Source organism: Anomaloglossus baeobatrachus, chromosome 3 (genome assembly GCF_048569485.1).
Source record: "Anomaloglossus baeobatrachus isolate aAnoBae1 chromosome 3, aAnoBae1.hap1, whole genome shotgun sequence".
In the NCBI taxonomy this organism is placed as follows: domain Eukaryota; kingdom Metazoa; phylum Chordata; class Amphibia; order Anura; family Aromobatidae; genus Anomaloglossus; species Anomaloglossus baeobatrachus.
In genome coordinates, this window is record NC_134355.1 from 118606495 (window position 1) to 118633270 (window position 26776).

General features: G+C 44.8%; 2 protein-coding genes across 2 annotated transcripts in view; one reads left to right on the top strand and one right to left on the bottom strand.

Annotated features, from left to right (window-relative positions):
• Positions 1–10921, bottom strand: part of SEC23B (SEC23 homolog B, COPII component) — a 53625-nt gene extending 42704 nt beyond the window's left edge. Inside the window, exons 1-4 of the mRNA XM_075339398.1 lie at positions 10768–10921; positions 3679–3912; positions 1660–1717; positions 175–261 (exon numbers count right to left, since the gene is read on the bottom strand). Coding sequence (XP_075195513.1) covers positions 175–261; positions 1660–1717; positions 3679–3899 — 366 coding nt within the window. The 5' untranslated portion in view covers positions 3900–3912; positions 10768–10921. The remainder of the gene's footprint in view (positions 1–174; positions 262–1659; positions 1718–3678; positions 3913–10767) is intronic.
• A 5053-nt stretch (positions 10922–15974) lies between these two features.
• RBBP9 (RB binding protein 9, serine hydrolase) lies at positions 15975–26573 on the top strand. The gene is made up of 5 exons (XM_075339399.1): positions 15975–16146; positions 18531–18573; positions 19434–19539; positions 19748–19833; positions 26158–26573. Exons 1-5 carry the CDS (start codon positions 16024–16026, stop codon positions 26382–26384), a joined length of 585 nt encoding a protein of 194 aa, XP_075195514.1. The 5' UTR covers positions 15975–16023; the 3' UTR covers positions 26385–26573.
• The last annotated feature ends 203 nt before the right edge of the window (positions 26574–26776 follow it).

A 26776-nucleotide genomic window follows, 5' to 3' on the forward strand; every position in this document is an offset into this window, starting at 1 on the left:
GATAAAAATAACCCAGACAGTAAATATATTTGAGATTCAGTTAGTTTTCTGCAATACGAGATCTCCAGGATCACTCACAGCTCATCTATTTCCACTAATCATAAAGCTTTTAACAAGCGAAACATTCCACATTATCAACATACAGAAAATAAAAGGAGAATTCAATGTCTGTACCTGGACGATATACTCTATGGTGGAGAACTGCGGCATCAGCTCTGCAGGCTGATTCACTTCTGAGATTCCAGCATACGTAGGTGGGAACTGACAGTAGAAATAACATATCATTACTATATAGTAAGACAATCACATTCTACTTATCGTCTAGAATTATGTAAAATAAACAAAAAAAACAGAGACATGCTCAGTCTCCCAGAGGAAGATTTCCGATCTTTATTCCTAGCGAGCAATATGCACCATCTTTCAAAGAAAAATAGAGTAAAAAGGGAACCGGTCACGTGCAATTTGTACCCAGGACCACGAGCAGTTCTGCGTGCATATTGCTAATCCCTGCCTAAAGGGTGCTTTACACGCTGCGACATCGCTAGCGATCTCGTTAGCGATGTAACATGCCAGATCGCACATACGATCTGCCGAGATCGCACATGTGACCAGAGCTCTAAAAAAAAATGACCTATGTGCGATCTCGGCAAATCTTATCTGCGATCTGGCGTGTCACATCGCTAACGAGATCGCTAGTGATGTCGCAGAGTGTAAAGTACCCTTAACTGTCCCTATATCTAGAAGCATAGATAAAGAGATCTTTAGAAAAAGTATTTCTAAAGATCCTTTCCGATATTCTAATGAGCGCAGGGACTAGTCACAAGGGCGTTATTTCCCCTAGTCTTCTCTCTTTTCATGTTAGCACGCCAATAGGGGCGTGCTAACATGCTATTCAATACCCATTGCCCAGTGTCAACGATGACACGCATACCTGTGTCTGTTGTGACCGCTTCAGACGCCCTCTTTAGGGTCAGTATACATGACCAGGAGACACAGCACTTCCGGTCATGCACAGTATGAAGCTGGGTGTACGTATCCTGGCTTCAGAGAGGTCTAGTGTGCATGACCGGAAGTGCTGGGCATTCTGATCATGCGCACTGACCCTAAAGCCCGTGTTCTGAAGCGGTGACAACAGATACCGGTACATGCGTCACCGCTGTTGATGACGCTGGGCAATGGGCATTGAATAGCATGTTAGCATGCCCCTGTGGGTGTAGTAACCTGCTAAAAGGGGGGGGACTAGTTGGGGGAAATAACGCTCGTGACTACTCCCTGCTCTCATTGACATCATAAAGGATCTTTAGAAATACTTTTTCTCAAGATCTCTTTATCTCTGCTAGTGTATACAGGGACGGTTAGGCAGGGATTAGCAATATGCACAGAGAACTGCTCGTGGTGCATATTACACCTGACAGGTTCCCTTTTTACTCTATTTTTCTTTATAAATATTTTCATCAAATCAGTGAGGGTCCAACCAAGGCACCGCGCAGTCAAGCAGCTGTTCTGTTACATTGACGTATGGATGTAAAAACAGTGAACAGACTTGGAACAGCACAGCGCCATACACTGTGTAGTGGCCACTGCTGAGAACTGCAGCTCACACCTAGTCACTTCAATATAAGGTTAAAACTTCAGTAAGTGGAATATACATGTACCCACCTGGTTTCGTTGGAAACAAAAGTTACAAGCCCACAACTTGGCTCTGTAGTCAACTTGGCTGTGGGAAAAAAAAAAAACAAACAAAATAGAATTACAATACACACCATATTTTTTGGCCTATATTATGCTTTTTTTTTAGCAAGAAAAACTCTTGCTAGAAGTATGCGTGTCTTAGGCTATGTGCCCACGGGGATAGTGTCCTGCGGATATATCCGCAGGACATTCCGCAGGTGCTCCCAGGAAACCACACCACAACTTCTGTCTGTTTCCATGCTACGGAATGTCCTCCGGATATGGTGCGGGCATTCTGCATTGAGGATACAGTACCATGGCTTCGGCACTGCATCTTCAATGCAGAACAAGTGGTGCAGTGATCGGGGGAGTTCATACTTACCTCCATCATGCAGCACCTCGCTTTCCGGCAGCCGGGTCACTCTCTCAGCGTCTGCAGGAGAAGGTGGGCGGGCCTGAACTAGCTCCGGCTGTCACATGACCGGAGCTCGTGCAGGCTCCGCCTACCTCTTCCTTCCTGTACCTGGGTTCACCGCGCTCCTGTACACCGGACGGAGAAAGTGACTCCGGTGAGGCAGGTAAGTATATGGGACCCTGCGGAGAAATCCGCAACAATAATTGACATGCTGCAGATTTTTCCGCACGATTTTCGCTGCAGAAAAATCCGCAGCGTGGGCACAGCATTTCCCAAATGCCATAGAAATGGCTGGGGAGTAGCTGTGCTGCAGATTTCTGAAAAATCCGCGGCTTTTCCGCGAGAAATCCGCGCATTTTCCGCAGCGTGGGCACATAGCCTTATAATCCGGAGAAAGCTTCCAGTGATGGAGGAGAACACTGACACAGCATCCTACTCGATCACAGAGAACGGCTTTCTCTCCTATTGCCGCACACTGTTCTATGTGATAAGTGCAGAGCGGTAAAGAAATATACTGGGACCTGCAGTGAGGCCTCACTTCTAAAGGGGGCTTTACACGCTACGACATCGCTAATGCGAACTCGTTCGGGTCACGGAATTTGTGACGCACATCCGGCATTAGCGATGCCGTTGTGTTTGACACCTATTAGCGATTTTGCATCGTTGCAAAAACGTGCAAAATCGCTCATCGGTGACATGGGGGTCCATTCTCAAATATCGTTACTGCAGCAGTAACGAAGTTGTTCCTCGTTCCAGCGGCAGCACACATCGCTCCGTGTGACACCGCAGGAACGTGGAAGCTCTCCTTACCTGCCTCCCGGCCGCTATGCAGAAGGAAGGAGGTGGGCGGGATGTTACGTCCCGCTAATCTCCGCTCCTCCGCTTCTATTGGGCGGCGGTTCAGTGACGCTGCTGTGACGTCGCTGTGACGCTGAATGAACCGCCCCCTTAGAAAGGAGGCAGTTCGCCGGGCACAGCGACGTCGCCAGCAGGTAAGTAGTGTGACGGGTCTGGGCGATGTTGTGGGCACAGGCAGCGATTTGCCCGTGTCGCACAACAGATGGGGGCGGGTACCCACACTAGCGATATCGGTACCGATATCGCAGCGTGTAAAGCGGCCTTTACGCAGCTGAAGGATCTTCTACCCAACTAATTCCAGGACCTTTCAAGTCATGTGATCAGTCACATGCTCAGAAGGAACTGTAAAATGTGGCAATGTACACATTGTGTGTGCACATATAGCAGAGCCGTGTGTATATAAATGTGCATGCAGCAGAGCTGTGTGTGTATAATATATTATATATACATACATACATACATAATATGTATGTATAACATTTGAGTACAATACAAATGTTGCAGAGAATTTTTTATATATATCTATATCTATATTTTAGAATCATAAGGCAATTGAAGAATGTGTCATAGTCACTAAAACATCAAGCTTCTTTGATGATATACAAGAGAAAAATCAGTTCCAGTTAGATAGACACACAAATATATATATATATATATACACACACACACATACACACGTATCTCCCTCTATCTAAAATCTGCACCCATCTCATAGTTTATCAGTCATTCCTTACCAGAGTGGATTAAGGACCGCTTTGCAAGTTGGTCTTGTACAGAGGACTGGTTCATACTGCACTGGTGGCAAGTCCGGCCGTTCTTTAATTGGAGTGAAAAGGCAGCCTAAGGGCACAACCATCCGTGTAGCTTCCAGCCGACTAGATGGCCAAACGTTCCAGCTGAAACGCACCCCATCTCGCTCTTCGTTCTGCTGAATAAATTCCAAGTAGGTTGCCATAGGAATAGATGTGCTACAAAAATAATGAAAGAAAAGTACAATCAGTGATCAGTTCATATGGAATTAAAAAACTGCACAGATCGAAATGGTCCCCAAACACAGACTGAAGTCATCTGAACCCGCCATTATGTGCAGACAGTCTGTGTATGCGGGCACATCGCTCAAACCCGCCCCCCCCCCCTCCCCTCGACAGAAGACCTTGAGGGAGAAAAGGATCCAACTTGTTAAGGCCCCTTTACACACTGAGACTTTCTAGCGATCCCACCAGCGATCCCAACCTGGCCGGGATCGCTACAAAGTCTCTGGTGAGTCGCTGGTGAGCTGTCAAACAGGCAAACCTGGCCAACGACGCAACAGCGATCCGGACCTGCAGAGCGACCTAGCTAGTCATTGGGGACGTTGTAAAGCAGCTTTTTGAAGGGAAGTCGCTAACAAAGTCGCTGTAAAGTCCCCTTTACACACTGAGACTTTCTAGCGATCATGCTGCACAGCGGGAAACAAAGGACCAAAGAATGGTCCTGAACGATTTGTAGCGATCACAACTTCACAGCAGGGGCCAGGTCGCTGATGTGTTTCACACACTGCAATGTCGCTAGGGAGGTCGCTATTACGTCACAAAACCGGTGACGTTACAGCGATGTCGTTTGAGATGTTGCAGTGTGTAAAGCCACCTTTAGATTTTAAACATTTGATCCTTTGTTTCTCCTTGGAGATAATCTGATGCCATACAAATGTATCAGCGGCGCTTTACATTAATAGGTTCAGACAGACTAATCTAACACATATACATACATACATACATACATACATACATACATATATATACACACACACACACACACACACACACACACACACACACAACACAGTGTACAGGTCACTTCAGCTCTAATGGCCAGACTCCATGATAAGTGGCACCGAGGTGTCCTTCAGGCACTATCCCATGTACCAGACAGTGGGTGATAAGCTAGTCACTATGCAGATAGACATCACTGAAATCTAATCCACTAGATGCTGGGGATCAGCACAACAATACCTGTAAAGTACAGCTCCACATTAAAGGTGGCTTTACACACTGCAACATCTCAAACGACATCGCTGTAACGTCACCGGTTTTGTGACGCAATAGCGATGTTGTTTGCGATGTTGCAGTGTGTGAAACCTATCAGCGACCCGGCCCCTGCTGTGAAGTTGTAATCGTTACAAATCGTTCAGGACCATTCCTAGGTCCTTTGTTTCCCGCTGTGCAGCATGAAGTTTCAGTGTGTGAAGACTTTGCAGAGACTTTGTTAGCAACTTCCCTTTCAAAAGGCTGCTTATCAACGTCCCCAACAACCAGCTAGGTCGCTCTGCAGGTCCGGATCGCTGTTGCGTTGTTGGCCAGGTTTGCCTGTTTGACAGCTCACCAGCGACTTAGGGAGGTCGCTATTGCGTCACCAAACCGGTGACGTTACAGCGATGTCCTTTGCGATGTTGCAGTGTGTAAACCCAGCTTAAGGAGTCCCAGGCCGCCATCTATAATCCACCAGACCGGCCTCCTGCCCAGCAGCTGGTTTGCTGAGGTGGCAGATCTCCTTTGTAATGTAATGCTCATCACCCAGGCACTCTGACTTTAGATTAACTTTTCATGGAAGGAACTTGAACCATTCCCCCCACCCAAAAATATATCAATAATTACATGGGAACTCTTAATCGCACTCTTCCTCTATCAGTTACTTAGGCTAGTTTCCCACTTGCATTGTGTGGCATCCGTCACATTGCGTTGTGTGACGGATGTAACGGATGCGTTGCATATAGTGGCACAACTGATGTGATGGATCCTGCAAAACAACGGAATCCGTTGTAGCTTTTTTTTCCTCTCAGAGATTTACTCAACTGAGCATGAGCAATTGTGTAAAGACGGATCCGTCAAATGACGGATTCCACCACCATAGGCTTCCATTATAAAAATGACGGACGCCGACGGAATCCAGCACATTGCTTTTTTTTACGCTCTGGGAAGCGCAGCAAAATGCTACATGCTGCATTCTTTCTGCCCGGCAGATACATTGTGACTGATGGCCTTGCGTTGTATCAATACAAGTCAGTAGAAAACAGCGCACATCCATGAACGAATTGCGCTGTTTCCCAAAGTGGCAGATTGCGACGGATGCCAAACAACGCAAGTGTGAAAGTACCCTTAGATGCCACAGTCACCTCTGAGCACACACTATGATTATGTCATCTAAGTACAGCAAAGTGCAGGCAGAGGTGTAAATATACGTCAGATGGAGTGTACACTAAAGATGCCCAAACACGTGAGAAAAGTCCTCTGAAATGGATTTCAGATCACCATTGTTTGCTGAGCGTAATGACTGGCTGCAGTGCTGGCGACATGACCACAGTGCTGGACCTGGGGAGGGGAGTAAAGCTCAGTCTGTTTTTACACTGAACAGCACCAAAGCATAATAATTTACTAAAAATAGAAACCCCCTTTAAGTGATATAATTGCAGGAAAAACATCATATGCCCCAGGCAAGTGTATGACATATGTAGCCAGAGCAGCGTCAGCAGCAGATAGGCCGGGGCGCCTGTACTTTGTAGCCTCTTACACGCACATCTCCAGAAAGAACTGATCAGAAAGTTCCCATGCAACGTGTAGGAGCAAGTACCAAAGGCCAAGTGTGGAGCGCCCCGCCGGGGGGGAGGACGGCCATTGTGTGAGGGGCTCGGCTGAGTAACTACACACACTCAGATTTACCAACCCAAACAATACGCAATGTGATGTGAGGATTAGGAGCTGTTGCCTTCACATTATTTTTTTACTGCTGCAATTGTGTCAAGATTATTTAATTTATAAATATATATATATATATTTTATTTTTTTTAACATCACTGTCCCAAATCACAGTATAGATCGCAGACTGCCACAGTCTTCACCCATCAGGATCTGATCACATTTCATTTTTTCTTCCTGTGTTGGTGCAGAAAGCATTTACAATCCTCTCCACCTCACTCAGTGTAAGCAAAAAATAAATAAATAGTGACCTTCTGATGTGAAAAGACTGATGACATTTCCTAACACCCAAGTGTGAAATGGCACATACTGAACATAAGAAATATTATAACAAATAAAGACAGCTGCACTCTGAAATGCTGAGATATGTTAGGCTGCGTGCCCACGATCAATGTTTGCAGTGTTTTGAATGCACCACATTTTCGCTGTGTTGTGCAGTACAAGCACATTGGATGGATTTCTAGAAATCCCATGCCCACTGTGCATGTATTGCCCACAGCGAAAACTGACCTGCGGTGCGGCTTCCCAAGCCACAGCATGTCAATTCTTTGCTGCAGAGTCGCAAGCGTTCTCTGTAGGGAGAACACAAGTGAGAGACCACAGCACCCCGAACCCTGATCATAGGCAGCTGCAGTCTCTTGCATTGGAGACTCGCGGCCTCCCAGGTCAAGACCTGCCGAGTCCGGGACACAGCAGGTCCTGTTCATGGGCACGTACCCGAACAGTGAATATAGGAATATGAATATGCATCACTTCTAAGAAAATATATTTAAACGTTAAGACAGCGTATAAAAAGGCCAGTTTTATGTGAGCCCAACAGCAAACATAAAGGGATCTCTCTTACATAGGGTCTCTATCTACTCTAATGCCTCTCTTTGGATTAAAAATATATCTCATCCTAAGGCTATGTGCCCACGCTAGAATGTCCCTGCGGATTTTTTTGCCTGAAAATCCGCGACTTTCGCGGCAAATCCGCACCCGCGGATTTGCCGCGGATTTTTTTTTTTTTTTTCCCCATTCAAAGCCAAAAATCCGCACCAAATCTGCACCAAACAATTGACATGCTGCAGATTTTTCCGGATCAAAATCCGCGGCAAATCCGCCGCGGAAAAATCCGCAGCATGGGCACAGCATTTCCAAAATGCCATTGAAATGGCTTGGAAGTGCTGCTGCTGCAGATTTTCGGCAAATCCGCGGCAAAATCCGCGGTAAATCCGCGGTAAATCCTGTAGCGTGGGCACATAGCCTTAGTATGCACCTGTTCACACTTGCGTTTTAGAAAGACCCATCAGTCTTGTTCTTTAGAGTACAGGGTCATGCCTTCTGATTGAGCACTCCTACTCATCAGCTTTAGGCGATTTTAACTCTTTATTAACAGGTTCCTACCTGCTCATAAATTGTAGGGTTTTTTAACCCACAGAGGCATTATAGTACATACGGACCCAACATTAGAGATACGCTTTAACGTTGGCTATTGGGCTCACATAAAACTTCCCATTTGTATAAGCTAAGCATCTCAATTTTATATGCATTTACTTATCAGTAATGCATGTTCATAGACCTATACTCATTGATAACTATCGGAGCTCTGCAGACTGCAACTGTCTCTAGTATATAAAATACACTGCTACATAATACAATGTAATATAATTATTAAATCGTTCACATAACTACAATTACTGTAAAGCAATGCTGACATCTCCGAGACACTTGTAACCCTGTTTATGCATATTCCATTAATTACTAATATTGCATCACAGTAACCCCATCGCTGGGAGTACAGGCATTCAAGAGACACCAGATGACGGGCCAATAACAATCCATAGCAGCCGCACATTACATCCTCCCATTGCCACCTCTACACATTCTCCTGATTGGAAAACTTAATGGCTTTTTTTTTACTGATACATGAAAAAATATATCTAAGGACTCAATCATACTGTGTAAGAGGGGCCATGATGGGAGCATAATGGATTCCACTAGTGGGGCCATCCGATTACTACACAGACTAATGATGGGCACTAAACTATTATAAGTGTGAACAGAACCAGAACTGTCCATCAGATATAGGAATCCTAACACCAGACCCAGACCCGTACACACTGTATACAGAAGACCAGACCCGTACACACTGTATACAGAAGACCAGACCCGTACACACTGTATACAGAAGACCAGACCCGTACACACCGTATACAGAAGACCAGACCCGTACACACCGTATACAGAAGACCAGACCCGTACACACCGTATACAGAAGACCAGACCCGTACACACCGTATCCAGAAGACCAGACCCGTACACACCGTATCCAGAAGACCAGACCCGTACACACCGTATCCAGAAGACCAGACCCGTACACACCGTATCCAGAAGACCAGACCCGTACACACCGTATACAGAAGGCCAGACCCGTACACACCGTATACAGAAGGCCAGACCCGTACACACCGTATACAGAAGGCCAGACCCGTACACACCGTATACAGAAGGCCAGACCCGTACACACCGTATACAGAAGGCCAGACCCATACACACCGTATACAGAGGACCAGACCCATACACACCGTATACAGAGGACCAGACCCATACACACCGTATACAGAGGACCAGACCCATACACACCGTATACAGAGGACCAGACCCATACACACCGTATCCAGAGGACCAGACCCATACACACCGTATCCAGAGGACCAGACCCGTACACACCGTATCCAGAAGACCAGACCCGTACACACCGTATCCAGAAGACCAGACCCGTACACACCGTATCCAGAAGACCAGACCCGTACACACCGTATCCAGAAGACCAGACCCGTACACACTGTATCCAGAAGACCAGACCCGTACACACTGTATCCAGAAGACCAGACCCGTACACACTGTATCCAGAAGACCAGACCCGTACACACTGTATCCAGAAGACCAGACCCGTACACACTGTATCCAGAAGACCAGACCCGTACACACTGTATCCAGAAGACCAGACCCGTACACACTGTATCCAGAAGACCAGACCCGTACACACTGTATCCAGAAGACCAGACCCGTACACACTGTATCCAGAAGACCAGACCCGTACACACTGTATCCAGAAGACCAGACCCGTACACACTGTATCCAGAAGACCAGACCCGTACACACTGTATCCAGAAGACCAGACCCGTACACACTGTATCCAGAAGACCAGACCCGTACACACTGTATCCAGAAGACCAGACCCGTACACACTGTATCCAGAAGACCAGACCCGTACACACTGTATCCAGAAGACCAGACCCGTACACACTGTATCCAGAAGACCAGACCCGTACACACTGTATCCAGAAGACCAGACCCGTACACACTGTATCCAGAAGACCAGACCCGTACACACTGTATCCAGAAGACCAGACCCGTACACACTGTATCCAGAAGACCAGACCCGTACACACTGTATCCAGAAGACCAGACCCGTACACACTGTATCCAGAAGACCAGACCCGTACACACTGTATCCAGAAGACCAGACCCATACACACTGTATACAGAAGACCAGACCCATACACACTGTATACAGAAGACCAGACCCATACACACTGTATACAGAAGACCAGACCCATACACACTGTATACAGAAGACCAGACCCATACACACTGTATACAGAAGACCAGACCCATACACACTGTATACAGAAGACCAGACCCATACACACTGTATACAGAAGACCAGACTCACATATATACAGAAGACCAGACTTATGTCCACTATATACATAAGACCAGACCCATACACACTGTATACAGAAGACCAGACCCATACACACTGTATACAGAAGACCAGACTCACATATATACAGAAGACCAGACCTATGTCCACTATATACATAAGACCAGACCCATATAGACTGTATACAGAAGACCAGACTCACATATATACAGTATAAGACCAGACCTATGTCTACTATATACATAAGACCAGACCCATACACGGTATATACACATGACCACATCCATACACGTTACCATCATAACCGTGTTCCCCCGGGTGACACATGACCTGCACAGCCCTGCACCGGGAGCACAGAGAGCCCTCCAGCCCGCCCTTACCTCTATCTCATCCACAGCGCGGTCGGTGTCAGTCTTTGGCCGGTTTCGGTATCCGGGGAAGGTTCCGGCCGGAGAGGTACAGCTCAGCAATAGGCCGGTTACACGGAGTGACGCCAGTCTTAGGAGACGTCCTGTGCCAGCAGCCACGTATGTGAGCTCCGACCAATCAGCAGGAGGATCCTCCCTGCCATATGAGACGTCATCAGCTGGGGTCGCCATTTCACCAGCAGAAGGCTCAGCCTCTGCCACTCCTCTGACGTCACCGCGCCTGTGAAGTTCGACCAATCAGCAGGAGGATCCTCCCTAAGCTGTGATACGTCATCACCTGGAATCGCCATTTCAGTAGCAGAAGGCCCCGCCCCTGCCAGTCCTCTGACGTCACCATGCCGGGCGCTCTCCCGGGGCCTTCCGCTCTGTATTTAGACAAATAGCTGGTTGCTATGGAGACCTCCGTGTTTACTGCTCAGGAGTGACCTCTGCCCCGTGCACACGTACTCACAGAAAACGCAGCTATTCTGGGCGCTGTGCACGTACATTTTTCATAACACTTTTCTTTGCCCACGTAGCAGTGAGGCCATGATTTTATTGGATACTTTATATGTATTTTATTGGCACTATTTTGGGCATGTTATAGAAAATCTCCCCTCAGTAAACCTTGTGTAATGTGCCGGCTGTCGCCTCAGTATTAGGTGTCTAGGATTTCTGGAACAATTTGCTAAATTACATTATTTTTCTCATTTTTGCAGCTTTGTTTTTTGTCTCCCTTTTCTATGTCACTGCCTGGTATTTGGTATTTGGCTTTGACAAAACTTTATTGATACAACCGTGCGGAGTACAAGCGCTTTTGCCTGTGGATTTTCCACGTGATGCAATTCTGTCCACTTTGCTGGAAAAAAAACAAAATCTCATAGTGTGAACTAACCTAAGGGAAAGCTTTGCTTTTATTTTTTTGCTTTTTTTTAAATTATTCTAAACACATTCTAACCAGAGATCACTAGTTGCCTGCTGCCTGGCCTAATTGGTATGGATCGAGTGCATGCTTGAAAAATGACATCAGACACACACAGTCGGATATTCATCTTTCCTCGGTCAGAGGTAGTGATGTGTCAGTCGTGAACGATCCGACACAAAGATCCGGCTGCCTGCTGTGATCGACAGGAGCCGGATCACTAGTGTGAGCCAATAAAATCTCAAAACGACTCTTTTCGCAGTCAAAACCCTGCCCACCCGCAGCTAAACTCCGCCTACTCAGCAATCTAATTGGACGCTTGTAAGTGGGCGGGGTTTAGCCACGGATGGGCGGGGCTTTGGTGGCATTACTATAATCTTAAATATGTGTTCACCTGGGGTGAACACCGGCTCTTTTTGGTGAACGGAGCCATGGGAATCGGATCACCAAAAAGAGCCGGACTGCCCATCACTAGTCAGAGGTGGCTCAGAACTGCTGATTTATTCAAGAGCATGCCTTTATATAACCTAGGAAAGGGGCATGGTCGGCTCTATAGTGAGCATACATGGATGTGTCCATTGGTCAGTGGGTTGAACAATGTCTTAGTCCATGAGCTGATTTTTGGGCGTCATCGAAGGCAGATCTATGACGTCATTGGATGGTTCCATGGTGATGGTGATAGGAGGGACGTCATCTGGTGGATCCATGCTGATGGTAGGGTCTGTGATGTCATCGGTGGCCATCTTAGTTATACCTGAAAACCTGACTCATGTAAGGCAAATTAATAACAATAAAAATATAATAATTTATTCATTTATATAGCGCTATTAATTCCACAGCACTTTACATACATTGGTCATACTGTCCCCGTTGGGGCTCACAATCTAGAGTCCCTATCAGTATGTTTTTTGGAGTATGGGAGGAAACCGGAGACCCCAGAGGAAACCCACGCGAACACAGGAGAACATACAAACTCCTTGCAGATGTTGTCCTTGGTGGGAATTGAACCCAGGACCCCAGCACTGGAAGACTGCAGTGCTAACCACTGAGCCACCCACAATCCCTTGTCAAGAGGTTAATCAAGTATTTGATCTAATGGCTTTCCTCAACACTAGGGCTTGTCTGCCCTTTGTATATGGCACAATGTGGTAAAGAAATCTTATATTCCCATCCCCCACCCTTCCCTGCTCCTCTGTCCATCCCCAGTTGCCTCTTCTGGATGCGGACAGACGCCGGCCACAGCAAAAGAGATGGAGGGGAGACTGGAGGAGACTCCCTGGCGCCATATGCAAAGTAAAAGTACAGCAACTCAGTAGTGATGGGCAGTCCGACTCTTTTTGGTGATCTGGTTCCCATGGTTCCGCTCACCAAAAAGAGCCGGATCTTTCAGATCGTTCTTGGCTCCTTATTAAATATGTGTTCACCCGAGGTGAACACATATTTAAGAGTATAGTAACGCCGCCAAAGCCCCACCCACCCACGGCTAAACCCCGCCCACTTACAAACGGCCAATTAGATTGCTGAGTAGGCGGAGTTTAGCCGAGGGTGGGCGGGATTTTGGTGGCGAAAAGAGCCGTTTAGAGATTTGAGTGGCTCACACTGGTGATCCGGCTCCTGTCGTTCACAGCAGGGAGCCGGATCTTTGTGTCGGATCGTTCGCGACCGACACATCACTACAACTCAGGGTAGATGGTCAAATTGAGATGCCCCAAGTCTACTGCCCCCATACCAGGCGATACGCACTGTCTCCCAACTTTTGTTTGGCCCCAGCCTTTTTATCTCCCGCCGCTATGGTCTACAGTCTCAGTATATGCTCCTCAAGATAAATACCATGACCGAAGCACCTCCAAGAACCTCCCATCACCTCGTCAGTATCCTCAGTACCCCAGGCTGCCCCCCAGGTTCAAGCCCCCGGAAAACAGCCCACTCTCAATGCAAGCTGTGCATTGGTGGAGGTATTTTCCTGAGGCGAGCCCCTCACCTGGGACTGCATGGAGACCCTCTGTGGTGATGGCTCCACTGGGTCTACTATCACCTTCCACATAATCTGACTGACTAGTGGCTGGGAGAACAATGGCTTAATTGAGGCCTCTGTGACACTAACAAGGTTCATAGAATGATTGCGTAAAGGCCCTGTTACACATAGCGATGTTGTTACCGAGAACGCTGAAACATCACAGGTTTTGTGACGCAACAGCAACCTCGCTAGCAATCTCGCTACGTCTGACATATAGCAGCGACCGCCCCCCCGCTGCGATATCGCCGATCGTACCTGAACGTCCTGGTTCATTTTTTGATCATTGGTGTCCCGCTGGGCAGCATGCATCGCTGTGTTTGACGCCATAACAACGACGAGCGACCTCATTGGCGACTCGCCTGGGTGGAAACACTACGCCTCTATCGAGGTCTCAGTCATCAGAATAGCTGCTGTGTGACAGGGTCCCAACGACCGCCGAAGTCGTTATACGGATCGCCGTATCATTGCTGCGTCGTTAATTAGATCTGCCTGTTTGACAAATCACTAGCGACCATGTAGCAACGTACCAGCGATCCTGACCAGGTCGTATCATTGTCGGGATCGCTGGAACGTCGCTACATGTAACGGGACCCTTAAGGCCCCGTTACATGCAATGACAACGCTAACGAGATGTCGTTGGGGTCACGGAATTCGTGACACACATCCGGCCTCGTTAGCGACGTCGTTGCGTGTGACATCGTTGATCATTGACACGTCGTTCAAATCCCAAATATCGTTGATGGTGCAGGACGCAGGTTGTTCGTCGTTCCTGAGGCAGCACACATCGCTACGTGTGACACCCCAGGAACGACGAACAACACCGTACCTGCGTCCTCCGGCAACGTGGTGGGCGTGACTTTCATTCGGCTGCTCTCCGGCCCTCCGCTTCTATTGGATGCCTGCCGTGTGACGTCGCTGCGACGCCGCACGAACCTCCCCCTTAGAAAAGACAAAACAATCACTGATCTCGGGGAGACCAGCCAGAGAAAACACTGCCAGCAGCCAAGAAGGGTGCTCAAGACAGTGAAATTCTAGGTGCATTGCCCACTGGGAAATATGCAAATCAAAAAACTCCGTGGAGCCACTGTTAGGAGTCTCAACACAGAAAACTAGCCAGATATCCCTCCGGGAAGGACCCAGCCAAAGAGTGGCTCTTTTTAGGAAACCAACATATTAAGTGGCCCTTTTAGTCAATATCCAACTCTTTGACAAGTTTAAAGATATTAGAAAAGAGGCAGTGCGCCGGCCAGAGCGATGTCGTTAGGCAGGTAAGTTTGTGTGACGGGGCCTAGCGATATCGTGCGCCACGGGCAGTGATTTGCCCGTGACACACAAACGACGGGGGCGGGCGCTTTCACGAGCGGCATCTCTATCGATGTCGCTGCGTGTAAAGCCCCCTTTACTCTAATTACCAATCTCTTGCTTGGCCTAATGGTTCCGGGGACTGAATGAGCATAGTATGTAGTATACCTGTGAACTGTGTCTCCCACGGCGCCCCTCCCCATCCATTAACATTTTATTGTGCATCTTAAGCCTCCTTCACACGTCTGTTAAAAAAAAACGCAGGTCTTGCAAGGTTCATTATGTTCATCCATGTGGCCGTTCCTGTGTGCATGTGTATCATCCGTGTGTATGTGTGTGTCATTCGTGTGTATGTGTGTCATTTGTGTGTATGTGTGTCATCCGTGAGTGTCATCCATGTGTATGTGTGTCATCCGTGTGTCATCAGTGTGTATGTGTGTGTCCCCCGTGTGTGTCATCCGTATGTATATGTGTCATTTGTGAGTGTCATCCGTGTGTGTGTGTGTCATTCGTGTGTTTGTGTGTTGCATCCGTGTTTTTCCAGTATGGTTAAATGAAGAATGAAATGACAAATCTTCTCCTATATTTTGCAATGTTAACATGTACAGCACACAGACGGCACACGGATGTCACATGGATGTCTACCGTGTGCTGTACGTGTTTTTAACGAACCAATTAACATGCATGTGTCCGTGTGTCTGTGCTGCCAATTAAAAAGAGATGTATCCGTGTGGATCACACTGTCTTCTTTTTGAAAAACAGAGGTGTCGAGATCTCCATTGATTTTCATTACTATGCGTGTGAACGTGTCTCCAGTATGTGTGAAAATGGACATAACAGGTACCGAAAACTAGAAGTGTGAATGAGGCCTAACTGTGTCTATTTGTAGCTCTACTCTTGCATGTCTTTGTACCCAGAAACTACAATTCCCATGATGCATTTCACTCAGGAGGAGCTTTCCCTTCACATTGAGTTGTAGCGTGTAGTGATGTCTGAAGGCTTGGCTGCAGCAGTGGTTTCTCCTGTAAAAGCTGTCATAGTGCCCGGCAATGGAGGAGGGAATGTGGCGTCCTGTATCTGGTATGGTTGGACTAAGAAGAGACTAGACAAGGTGAGAAATGATGCAAAGTGTCTGTATGAGTGGCCTGCCTACAGAATGTACAATGTGAATGTCCACAGACAGGCTGGGTAATTGACTTTCCATGGTACTATTCTAATTGTCTGTATAGTATAGCATAATTGTATTGTGAGGACAGGAACTGAGTGATTACCGCTTGTGTACAGTGTGGCGGTATATCCTAATGTCACCCTGTGTATTTCTGGTATCTGGATCATTCATTGCTGCAGGCGGCACAAAAGATGACATTAAAGCAAGAGTGGCTACGTACACAACTACGTACATGGCCGAGCCAGCTCAGGTATTTTTCTATGTATAGTACATTGTTACAGGGATTTCCTAATCACAAATAGCTGAGACTTGTTTGCATCAAACAAGGTATTTGCAAAGCTGCTGTCACCAGTTTTTCGGCCTATAAGGTGCGGCCACCACCAGTGGGATCTTATGTACAGCATTCCAGGATACTGTATATAAGAGCCCAGGCGGCTGTGTAGAACATAAAAAACACTTTATAATACTCACCTAACGGTTGCGCTGCAGTGGATTTGAGTCAGATGGGCGTCTCCGTTGTCTGGTGCCAGCGCTGCCTCTTTGGGCCATCTTTGCCGTCCTTTTTCTGTAGCCGGTGTGCATGACGCGTCCTACGTCATTCACACTCGCTGGCATTGAGGTCCCGCGCAGAGGCACTTTGATCTGCCCTGAGCAGGGCAGATCAAAGTATTGTAGTGCACCTGTGCGAGACCGGCGAGTGTGTAGGATGCGTCATGCACTCAGGCTTCAGAAGGAGGACGAAGATGGCCGAAGGAGGAGGCACTGGACAACGGAGATGCCCGTCTGACTATAATCCACCGCAGCGCAACCGTTAGGTGAGTATTATAAAGTAATTTTTACATTCTACACAGCGGCCTGGGCTCTTATATACAGCATGTTAGAATGCTGTATATAAAAGCCCGGTGGTGGTGGCCGCAGCTTATAGGGCAAAAAACTGGGGACAAGTTCCCTTTAACTTTTGGGGGGAGTGAATCTGCTCCAAAATACTCAAAAATATAAAACCTCTTAAGAAAAATAAAATGTATGTTCACTTATTTGAAGCAGATTGGAATACAAACTACTTCAGTAAGAAATAGTTCCAAAACACATCAAGTGTTCTTTGGGAAAAGAAAAGCTCCCCTGGGGTATGTGCAGACAGCGTTATTTAGATCCCGGCGCACTCACTGGGTTTTTTCTAAGGTGAAGCTGATTCAAGAAAATGCTAGCTTTTTGTCAGACATTTTTGTGTTACTTCTTTTAACCGCTTTACGGTTTGCGAACCTTGAAGTGGTTAAAAGGTGTGACATAGACCGGAATGTGTGCACAGCAGTGTCGTTTTCACATTGCTGTGCATTTTGTTCATTTTATAGGACAGTTTTGCTGCCACTTTAAATTTGGAAACTTTCACTAAAGTAATTTTGAACATGATTCTATAAAAACTGATATTTATGCGTTTATGCTTTAAGGTCATTACGGTATACAGTCAGATAGCTGTCGGATGGAGGATTGTTTGGTATATAGCTATTCCCATCATACACATGTACAATTTGTTTGGCTGAATATGAATGTGTTTTCAAAAGGGAGAAAGCAGCTGCCTGACATTTCTTATGGCGGTTTGTCTCCTGAGAAAACAGCGGATTGGGCATGTTGAAATTCAACATGCTTGTTCATTGGGGAGTGTTAGAACAGGGCAGTAATATGTAATTTTAAGGGGTTCTCCACTCAGTTTTTTAATTTTACAACATAAATCCATGGTAATGAAGTTAGGAATATTCACACCTGACCTATACTGCTGCTACAATTTTCAACTTCCCTTCAGCCAATCAGCAACCACCGCTGTCAGGTCACTGGTAATGAGGAGCAAGTTTCAAAATACTCGGATTCACTATACTCATAACGAGTACTGTCTAATACGTATGCATTCTGAATAGTGTGTGCAATGCAAGTCAATGGGGAAAACTCGCAATGTAAGGAGTAACCCGAATTCCGCAGTATTTGCTGCCCGCATGAATAGTGCGGTATTCGGGTTACTCATTACATTGCGAGTATTCCCCATTGACTTGCATTGCACACACTATTCAGAATGCATACACGAGTATTAGACAGTACTCGTTACGAGTATCAAGAATCTGAATATTTCAAAATTCGCTCATCATTAGTCACTGTTGGTCAAGGACATGACCACTTCACTTCTTGTGCAGCAGAGACTGGTGGAGATGCAGCGCTGGAGCTGGGAGCGGAGCTCAGGGGTGAGTGTGCCTTCTTTTATTATTTTACCACAATACCTTGACGCTGTCAGATTTAAAAACTGGGCAGAGAACCCCTTTAATGTTTTCATTTGTTTGCAGATTCCAAATTTCAAGTGTGTGCTCCGTAACATGCCGGATCCATGTAAGTATGTCTACAGTGTGTATATGCCAGCTTTTACGTAGAGTACTGTGATAGAAGTCTTATCGGGTTACTTACCTCTTATATCATTTTAAATAAAGTCAGATAGTAAAAAAATTCTCTTTTTTTTCTAATTTTTGTTTTTGTAATTCATTTTCTGTACAAGATTACGAGGGTAGCCATCCCACCTCAGCTTCTGTTAGAGCACAGCCATAAACACATCCTTGTGTCACGAACCGGGACAATAGTGCGGGGTGTCATAATGTACGGTAGTCTTCATTTTGGTTACACAAACAGTTCGGCATTAAATTGATTTGTTCTTGGAACCAGTGGTACGACCATTTCTCAAAAGTGTCTCAGGAGCCTTTTTTTAACATGGATTGCCATGCTTAGCTACAATGTTGCTCGTGTTATTGGTAGCAGTCTACATTGCCTGGAGGTGCTACCATGGCCTGCAGCGTCTCCGGCCTTGTCTGCCATGGAGCACAGCACATTTGCGACATCATTGTTTGGCAGTTCAAAAAAAAGAGCTGTCAGCAGGGGATCTTGATGATTTGTGTGCCCAATTGCATGTAGCATGGCAGAACATTCATTACCTCATTGATAAAATGTCAGGACATATAAGTACAAGGTTTTATGTACTCAAGAATAGGTGATTTTCTGATGATACATGTTGGCTTTAACTAAACCTCTCACAAATGAAGAAATATGAATAACAGAAGAATAGTATAAACTTGAGTTACATAATTTTCTTAGCCTCACAATATTTAATCCTTCAAAAACTGGATGTGTGCTTCAGCCAAAGCTTTATAACCATACGGCAATTCTCTAATATGTATGTTATTTTCCCTTCTAAAATCTAGTCACAGCAAGAGAATCAGTATGGCTACCATTCATGGAATCAGAACTGAAGTGTGACAGCAAGACTATAGTCATAGGGCACAGCTCCGGAGCCGCGGCGGCCATGAGGTATGCGTACTGTGTGCCATTCCTCCTCTTCCTCGTGCCACGTTCCGATCATTCATTTGATTTACATAAATGTACAGAGGAATTAAAAGTCCATCTGGCTCCGTAACACTGCAGCATGTGGCTAAGATTTACACTTATGTCTATTTCTTGTATATGTCTTTCTGATTCTCTAATTGACTGATTCTATGATTTTCTCCATACGCTTTAGGTTTGCCGAAACACATCAAGTGTTTGCAATAATTCTTGTGGCAGCATACACCTCGGATTTGGGAGATGAAAACGAAAGAGAAAGTGGTATGTTAATAAATTACAGGCTCAAAACAACTTAAAGGACAACTATCACCAGGTTATTGCTCCCCCATCTAAGAGCAGAATGATATAGGGGCAGAGACCCTGATTCCTGCTATGTCACTTACAAGGCTAATTGCTAAAGTTTTGATAAAAATCACAGTTTTGTCTTATGCACATCTAGGAGTTCTCTGTATAACATCACCCACACAACTGGTTGCCAGCTTTCTCTGTACACTGTGCATAGACAGAGAGCTTCTCATCAGTGGTGGGGACAGGGCTATACAAAGCTAATGAATAAGGAGGACTACATGCAGTGGCATAACTGGAGTACAATGGGCCCCCAGCGGCATGTTGATCAGATGTGGGGGACTTGTAAAAATGTCCTCTGTCCTGACCCTATCCTTTAACCTTTTCTCGAATGCTGAAGGTAAATAATAAGTTTTATTTCTATAGCGCCAACATATTCCGCAGCGCTTTACAATTCAGAGGGGACATGTACAGACAATTTGAGACAATACAAAAAAAAACAAAAATTAAGATACCAGGAGTGAGGGCCCTGCTCGTAAGCTTACAGTCTATGAGGGAATAGGGGAGGCACAAAAGGTGAATGGGGGAGAAAAGCTTGTTATATATGGTCCGGCCATCGATTTAAAAGGGTATTCAAAACCAGCTGCATGAACCCGTCATTGGCCAGAATTTATACCGGTACAGGGGACAAGAATTGGAAGTACATTTTTTGTTATGAAGGGCAAAAAGAGTCTAGATTAGATCAGGGCAGTGAGGTGATAGGCTAGTCTAAAGAAATGCGTTTTTAGGGCCCGCTTAAAGGTGTGGATGTTGGGAATTAATCGGATTTCTCTTGGTAGTGTGTTCCAGAGCATAGGTGCAACTCGTGAGAAATCTTGAAGACGGGAGTGGGAGGTTCGAATTGTTGAGGATGTCAGTCTTAGGTCATTAGCAGAGCGGAGGGCACGGGTGGGGTGATAGACAGAGATGAGGGAGGAGATGTAGGGTGGTGCGGAACCGTGGAGAGCTTTGTGAGTGAGAGTGATAAGTTTATGTTGGATTCTGTAGCGGATAGGCAACCAGTGCAATGACTGGCAAAGAGCAGAGGCATCAGTGAAGCGGTTGCAGAGGAAAATGATCCTGGCTGCGGCATTCAGAATGGACTGGAGAGGGGAGAGTTTAGTAACAGGGAGACCAATTAGTAAAGAATTACAATAATCCAGGCGAGAATGAATGTGAGCGACAGTAAGAGTTTTTGCAGAGTCAATGGTAAGAAAAGGTCAAATTCTCGACATGTTTTTGAGGTGGAATTGACATAATTATTGGCGCTTGTTGGGCTTTGTGAAGTGCCGATATTTGTTTACGATCGGCGGTCAAGCTGGGATCTGGACCCCCCGAGTCCCGAATGTGCCACGATTCTTGTACAGAAGCCTAGTTCTGACCGGCAACATCATCGGGGCCTGATTGATTCAAGTCTCGATTATGTTATCCCTTCTATATGCTGCAATCAATAGCGATCACTGCACTTAGAAGTGTGTGAGATGGAGTGTGGCCCTTCTCTCACTCCTTCAGCACTCTAGTGACATGATCACGGTGGAGCCGAAGGATTGTCATGGCGGTCAGAGGTCAAAATGGCTCCACATCTGCCATGTATGGTGGACAGTTAGACCCAACCAGAAGCAGGGCGATCTGCCAGTGTATAATGCATTACCATAATTGTGCATGGCAATACATTAGACCAGCAATCAGACTAATAAAAGTTAATGTCCCATAGGAGGGGCTTTGTAAAAAAAAGTGAAAAAAAAGTTTAACAAATTTGTAAAAATATAAAAAAAAAAGCGTCACAAAAAAAAACAACAAATAAAATAAATAAATAAAATAAATATATATATATATATATATATATATATATATATATATATATATATATATATATTAAAGTATATATTATACACACACCAATAAATTATGTATGTTTATGTAAATACAAAAATAAACAAAAGAAACACATATTTTGTTTGGCCGTGTCCAGGAGGACCCGATGTATAAAACGTTTACACATTTTCACCCCTTCAGTGAACAGCGTAAGAACGATAAATTAAAAAAAGTGGCAAAATAACAACTTTTTCATCATACTGCAAAGAAAAAAAGTGGAATAAAACGCAATCAAAAAGTCTAATATACATAAAAATGGTACAGCTGAAACAGTCATCTTGTCCCACAAAAAAACATGCCACCACACATTGCAGTCAGTGAAAAAATAAGGCAAGCGATGCAAAAACAATTATTTTTCTATTACACCAAAAATTTATTTTTATTGTGCAAAAGCATCAAAAATGTAAAATATGATATAAATGTGGTATCGCTGTAATCGTACTGACTCGAAGAATAAAGCGGTCATCACTTTTACGTCACTGTGAACGGTTTGAAAAGAATCCCCCCCAAACTTTATGAATTGTTGTTTTTTGTTTATTCTGCCTCCCAAAAATTGAAGTGGAAAGCGATCAACAAATATTATGTGCCAGAAAATGATACAAATAAAAACTTCAACACATCTTGCAAAAAAAAAGCTCTCACATGACTGTCGGTAGAAATACAGAATAATTATAGCTCTGAAAATATAGTGATGCCAAAACTTTAAAGAGTTGTTTTAGTGTGTGATAGCAGCCAAACGTAAGAACCCAATATAAATCTGGTATAGCTGAAATTGCACCGACTCCAAGAATAAAGCCATCTAATTACTTATACCCCATGGTAAAAGGCGTAAAAAATAAATAAAAGCAATTCTTGACTTTGTTTATTCTTCATCCCAAAGATCGCAGTATGGCGCAGCTCACATTTATCCTCTGCTCTACACTGAACGCTTACATCGGGTTTTACAAGTAAACTTCTGGAATACATAATTCAAACAGAATCCTCAAAAGAAGGTTCACTATAATGAGGCAGCGGGAGTCATTTTTGACTGTGTCTGGCCTATGATCTAGGGGTATCCGTCTTTTTAAATGTTTGTAAAAGTGTGGTTGGTCACAGTTCTGCACTGAAAAGACAGACACCGCAAGACAGAGGTCAGAGTCCAAAGTAATTTTACTGCAACATTATAGTGAGATTTAGGAGATTTAGATGTAAACGCCAATGTAAGTGCGCAGTGTGGAGCACAGGTAAAATGTCATCCAAAATGTCATGTAAAATGTTCCAAGTACATGCTTTAACTCATTCCACAAAAATAAAGCAAGTCCTCACTTGCACTCCTTCCATCCCAATCTCTGTTTTGTGGCCAAACAATACTATAGAGCCATATACTGTATAGTGTTTTGCTATTTTCCATAGAGATTGTCTAACACAGTTTGGTGCCATTTTTACTTCTTCCATCTTGTGAAACTGTAAAATAGAATTTTAGAGTTAAAAATGTAATTATGTTTTCTTTACTGCCCAATGGTATAAAATTCCATGAAGTACCTGTGATGTCCCTATATTCACTGCACCCTGGATCAAGTAATTGAAAGGTGTAGTTTGTAAAATGGGGTCACTTGTGGGGGGGGTTCTGCTGTTCTAATACCTCAGGGGTTCTGCCAATGCGACATAGCACCCACCAGAACAGCAAAATGTGTGCTATAATATGGCACTCCTTCCCTTCTGAGTTTTGCACTGTGCCTCAAAAGTACTTTGAGACTTTATATTGGATACTGGTGTACTTAAGGAGAAATTTCAGAACAAACTATATCTCCATTTTTTCCTATTAGCCCTTTTAAAATTAAAAACGTGGCCCTAAATCAACATTTTAGTGATAAAAATGTAATTTTTTCTTCACCGCCCAATGATATAAACTGTGTGGCACCTGTGGTGTTAATTTGCTCACTACAACCCTAGATGAATTCATTGAGGAGTGTAGTTTGTAAAATGGCATGACGTATGGGGTTTCTGCTGTTCTGGCACTTCAGGGGCTCTGGCAATGTGACATGGCACCCTCAAAAACATTTCAGCAAAATCTGCACCCCGATGTGGCACTCCTTACATTCTTAGCTTTGTACTGTGCCTCAAAAGTGGTTTTCAGCCACATATGGGGTATTGGCGAACTCCACTTAGAACCGAATGCTCTGTATTTACTTCATGAGATTGTGAAGTGGTTATAGAGATGAACAAGGCAATTTGCACTCTCCTGGTTCCGCATCCACTCCGGTCCGCCATGGCAGCTGCTTTTCATTTGTGTCTGGCATCCTTGGTTGATGCAGGGCCTATTGGCCAGATGGATCCAAACTGCCATGCGCAGAAAGAGGCCAGCTGCCACTGGGGACCAGACTGGACACCGGACCAGAGCAGCAAAAATTGTATTGCTTTTCTGTAGATAATTACATTGGACCTAAAAAGGATATAAACTGTAAGGCCTCTTGGGCATTGTCATGTTATCTCTCCATACAAGTGCAAAGCTGCTTCCTGTACCCCAATTTCATTTGCAGTATTTTTCCCTATTGTAGTTATGCAAATCCAACAGAAAACAATTGCGGCAGAGCTCTGATGGTGCATAGTCCAGGTGCACCCATCTCCCAGAACTAAAATATAATGGGTGTATTTGTAATAAGCCATTGTGCAGCCGAGAACACGGAAATATTTTCTGAATAATCCCCAACTGAATGTTTGGTGAAACAATATTTATGGCTCTTTTTGCAAAAGGCTATCCGGGCTGTTAAACCATCACTGATCGGCAGTCATTTACTCGCCAGTTCACAGGTCAACGAGCGTGATACGTGTACAGCGTGAGTCTTAAGATTATTGTTCGGTGCACAAGAAGAAAAAATCTTTATTGGCAGCAAATTTGTGGTTTACATGGGGCGATTACAGAGATTTGGTGCGCACTCAGCATGGTAAGGAGGTGCTGGTTGAACTGGGTAGTCTAAGTAGTATACAGTGTGTCCACCCATATCCTGTCCACCTCCATTAACTTGAGAATGGCGGCAGCTATAGGCATAGAAGTGGTGTCTAGGTATAGTAAAGTAGCCATGCGCTACGCAATGAAACCACCTATAGCGCCACCTGGTGGAAAATAACGGAGTTAGCATTTTTATCTTGAAAACAAAACGAGATAGAGAAAAAAGTGAATTGAAAAATTGTAGGACATCATCAATTCAATACGAATTGACACCTTGGATACAGAAATGCTATGATATGAAACCCATGACCCCCCACCCCCAAAAAAAAACATTGAATGCTGGTCATGCATATGGCGCTCATTGAACTTTGATGTTCAAAGTGCCCACCGTCAGCTGTAATGCACATCTGGACTCTGGACAGCATACTGTATCTTGTTGCACGTTGTGCAATATGGTAGGTGACACGTTTGCACAAGCATCTGTGATATGTCGTCGTAGGTCCTGCAAGGTTGGTGGAGAGGTCGCATACACCTGCTGTTTGATGTGACCTGACAGAAAGAAGTCCAATGGGGTCAGGTCAGGTGAGCGTGGAGGCCACTCCACGCAGCCACCATACCCAATGACTTGTAGGAAGGTCTCCATGAGGTATCGTTTCACGTCCGCAGCCTTGTGAGTTTTACACGTTCTAATCATAGCATTTCTGTTGATGATGCTCTACAACTTTGTAATTTTTTTTTTTTTTCTCTATCTCGTTCCGTTTTTGAGATAAAAATGCTAACTCCATTGTTTTCCACCAGGTGGCGATAGAGGTGGTTTCCTTGCGTAGCGCATGGCTACTTTACTATACCTAGACACCACTTCTATGCGTATAGCTGCCGCCATTCTCAAGTTAATGGCAGAGGACAGGATATGGGTGGACACACTGTGTACGAAAATGAACCACACTATAAATGTGCTGTTAAAATATATACAGAAATTAGAAAAATACAATTTTGTCAACTGGACTTTATTATATTTTTTTCACTTCTCCTCTAGCGACTATTTGATAATGATCCAGGATGAGTCGAAATGTCACTGGTCACTTCTTTGTCCCCATACCCAACAACCACGCTTATTTGATATTTTCCAGCATGTTAAAAATGTCCACGTTCTCCATGTGAGTGCGGTTGATTTTCATATATACTACATGGGGCGATATGACGCAGATAACTACAAGTTTTAGGTCAGAATGGAAAGTGTCGCTCATTCTGATCATTCGTCGAGTGGTTGCCCATGTGTTTAGGCCAATAGAATGGGAATGAGAGCTCTTATGTAGGGTTGTTTGCGGATTGGCTTGTCCAAATGGGCCACTACACTCTGAAATATTCCATTTGCGATGGTTCACAGGAGGAAAAGTTTTACTCTAAATTGTAAGGAAACCATTTCTTAATTGTGGACATTTATTATTTCTCCTCAGGTTATTTCAGTCGTCCTTGGCAATGGGAAAAGATTAAATCAAACTGTGGTCACATTATCCAGTTTGGTTCCACAGATGATCCATTCCTCCCTTGGCAGGAGCAGCAGACAGTAGCTGATAATTTGGGGGCCGAGTTGCATAAGTTCTCAGACCGCGGACACTTTCAGAATACGGAGTTTAATGACCTTCTGGACGCAGTGAGGAAACTTATTCCCACCCCGGTATAAACACAGTTTTGCACTATCCATCCGGCCATTTCTTCCTAAGGTCCTGTCCCGATTTGTAACATTATGTCTACATTTCCGATAAAGTTACACGACAAACTTTTTTCCCTTTCACTTGTTACACAAACTGGAAATAATTGTGAAATGTTACGGTATACCCTCAAATTCTATAAAAAGTTTTTGCACCAATTACCTTTACATTTGTCGCATCCTATTTACTGTGTATCATCTTACAAGGCTGTGGAGGCCCTCACTATCAATGGAGGTAAAAAAAATATATTTATTTTAGCTTCTTAAACTTTCACAAGCAATTCTTTTTGTAAGGGCTCGCTCACAGCATCGTATTAATTGGACTAGTCCTATCTGATTTATTTATAGGATAGCACTCGGACCAA

Coding starts and splice junctions, on each gene's coding strand:
- RBBP9 (XM_075339399.1), top strand. CDS start 16,024: ATGTCTGAAGGCTTGGCTGCAGCAGTGGTTTCTCCTGTAAAAGCTGTC. Junction 16,147..18,530: donor CTAAGAAGAGACTAGACAAG/GTGAGAAATGAT, acceptor ATTTGTTTGCAG/ATTCCAAATTTCAAGTGTGT. Junction 19,834..26,157: donor TGAAAACGAAAGAGAAAGTG/GTATGTTAATAA, acceptor ATTTCTCCTCAG/GTTATTTCAGTCGTCCTTGG.